The sequence below is a fragment of the Wyeomyia smithii genome, chromosome 3 (genome assembly GCF_029784165.1).
Source record: "Wyeomyia smithii strain HCP4-BCI-WySm-NY-G18 chromosome 3, ASM2978416v1, whole genome shotgun sequence".
In the NCBI taxonomy this organism is placed as follows: Eukaryota; Metazoa; Arthropoda; class Insecta; order Diptera; family Culicidae; genus Wyeomyia; species Wyeomyia smithii.
In genome coordinates this window covers 124102093-124104322 of record NC_073696.1, presented here as the reverse complement: position 1 = coordinate 124104322, position 2230 = coordinate 124102093, and the positions used below count along the sequence as shown (strand labels likewise).

The 2230-nt window shown below is 34.9% G+C and overlaps 2 protein-coding genes across 2 annotated transcripts; one reads left to right on the top strand and one right to left on the bottom strand.

Moving 5' to 3' along the window:
- The first annotated feature begins 450 nt into the window (after positions 1–450).
- Positions 451–1096, top strand: LOC129729975 (barrier-to-autointegration factor-like). The gene is made up of 2 exons (XM_055688910.1): positions 451–755; positions 809–1096. The coding sequence occupies exons 1-2, from the start codon at positions 630–632 to the stop codon at positions 953–955; spliced, it is 273 nt and encodes a 90-aa protein (XP_055544885.1). The 5' UTR covers positions 451–629; the 3' UTR covers positions 956–1096.
- A 123-nt stretch (positions 1097–1219) lies between these two features.
- On the bottom strand, positions 1220–1927 carry LOC129730072 (barrier-to-autointegration factor-like). Its single transcript, XM_055689094.1, has 2 exons — positions 1701–1927; positions 1220–1643 (listed from the first exon to the last, which is right to left on the bottom strand). Exons 1-2 carry the CDS (start codon positions 1824–1826, stop codon positions 1497–1499), a joined length of 273 nt encoding a protein of 90 aa, XP_055545069.1. The 5' UTR covers positions 1827–1927; the 3' UTR covers positions 1220–1496.
- Positions 1928–2230: the final 303 nt, after the last annotated feature.

The window sequence follows — 2230 nt, the reverse complement described above, 5'->3', positions numbered from 1 at the left end:
GAGAGCAGGAAAACTATCGATTTTATCGAATCATTGACCATTAAGTGTTTTTAGCGCCACCATACTGCGTATTGCGACATGCTAAAAAACCGTTGCGTCTTTTTACACATGAATCAAAATTAGCTTAGATGTCTGTTATCTGTGCTAATACTAATGCATCGACGTGAATAACACACCTTCTAGAACTGTCATTTATACTTGGGTCGTGGATTGCCTTATTCGCGTTGACGGTGTTGCTGATATTTGTTTGGTTTTTGCATGCGAAAAAAAAGGAAGGAAATATTTTTGCTTTTGTCATCACGCACATTTTGACAATTGCATATGAGTGTTCACAATCATATTCAAAATCTCTTTCAATGCGAATAACCCGAATTCGAGTTGACATATTTCTGTTTTCGAGTAGTTTCTCATATTTCATTTGGCATCTCTAACGCTAACGCTAGCAATGTTAACTTAACTGTCATTAGTGTCACAGTGTCACAGAGCATTTTGACGAAGTAAAGCATTAAAATACAAGCCGCTTTTTTTTCACGTCTGAACAGGAGAATACGTTATAATTTGTCGCAATTTAGTCATTCGAGGTTTGGTGTATTCATTGGATTCTGATAAAGTACCATAATTGTCAAAAAATGTCGAGCACATCGCAAAAACACAGAAATTTCGTCGCTGAGCCGATGGGTGATAAACCGGTAACGGAACTAGCAGGCGTCGGAGATGTCCTTGGTAAACGATTAGACGCAGCTGGCTTCGACAAGGTAAACAAATCAAAAATTTCACCCACATTATTTACCTTGCGTTCTGTTTGCAGGCATATACAGTACTTGGTCAGTATTTACTGTTGAAGAAAGATGCCGAACTATTTAAGGATTGGATGAAGGATACATGTCAAGCAAATTCCAAACAAGCAGCGGATTGCTATCAATGTTTGAACGATTGGTGCGAGGAATTTTTGTAATTCGCTAGCTTTGCTGTATTCTGTATTTTATGACACATTCACAATTTGTTTTAATTTGTGTAGCTTGATTTTACCATTTAACACAGCATATAAGAATATGAGAATAAAAATATTATGAAATATATATTAACAGGATTCAAACTTTACTTAAGTTTTTATTTTGTGAACAACACTACGTGTTTAAAACGTATTTATTGATTTTATTTTAAATTCAGCTTTTACTTGGGTTAACCTATGGTACATAGTAATGATTAGTTTAGATTTCGAAGTTAATGCCGAAATGTTTACGTTGTCGTGTTCGTGCAATAAATAACCAGGAACATATCTGCTACGAGATATGCAAAAAAAATTAAACAATTTATTTAAATATATGCATATTTATTTGTTATGACGCATCCTACTTTCTTAGAATAAAAATCTCTCGCTTATAACACAATACTGCGAGCACAAAATATTCAGTCAGTTAACAGCCTATGTATAATCCAACAAATTAAAGAAAAAAAAAAACTAGAAGCAATAAGCATGGCAAGCACTTAGTTGTTTACAAAAATTCTTCGCACCAATCGTTTAAACATTGATAACAGTCTGCTGCTTGTTTAGAATTTGCTTGGCAAGTGTCTTTCATCCAATCTTTAAAGAGTTCTGCATCTTTTTTTAAAACTAGATATTGACCAAGTACTGTTTGAGCCTAGGGTACAAGAAAAGGAGAAATGTTGTATTGCTTTAAGGGCCAAAAAAATGTTACCTTGTCGAACCCAGCTGCATCCAGTCGCTTTCCGAGAACATCGCCAACGCCAGCCAAATCAGTAACAGGTTTGTCTCCCATAGGTTCGGCTACGAAATTCCTGTGTTTCTGCGATGTACTAGACATGCTAAATCTTGTAAATCTATTATGATAATTTTAGTTGCCAAAACAGAAAGTGTTCAAGTTTCAATGCAATCGAGACGACGAAGGTGCGATTTGACAGATATGTACTGCCGTGAAACGCATATCAGTCCCATATGCGAAATCATCGAACGGGGAAAACACGGAAAACAGCGATAGAAAAAATGAAATGTTTAATTCAATAAAATACGATTCGCTTCCAATATTGATATGTTTTCTTCTCAGATTGATGGATTTAATGTTTTTGATACTTTTGTTCCATAAAAAGTCAATTTATGATATTTACAATGGAACAAATTATAGTGGGACTGATGTGCGATTATTTTGTTCTACAGCATGTAAAATAATCGCCTATTAGTCCCACACAGAAAAGTAAAAATATCCAGATC

Excerpts from the sequence above, each read along its gene's own strand:
- LOC129729975 (XM_055688910.1), top strand. The coding sequence starts at position 630 with ATGTCGAGCACATCGCAAAAACACAGAAATTTCGTCGCTGAGCCGATG. Across the intron at positions 756-808 it reads ACGCAGCTGGCTTCGACAAG|GCATATACAGTACTTGGTCA; the intron begins GTAAACAAATCA and ends TTCTGTTTGCAG.
- LOC129730072 (XM_055689094.1), bottom strand. The coding sequence starts at position 1,826 with ATGTCTAGTACATCGCAGAAACACAGGAATTTCGTAGCCGAACCTATG. Across the intron at positions 1,644-1,700 it reads ATGCAGCTGGGTTCGACAAG|GCTCAAACAGTACTTGGTCA; the intron begins GTAACATTTTTT and ends CTTGTACCCTAG.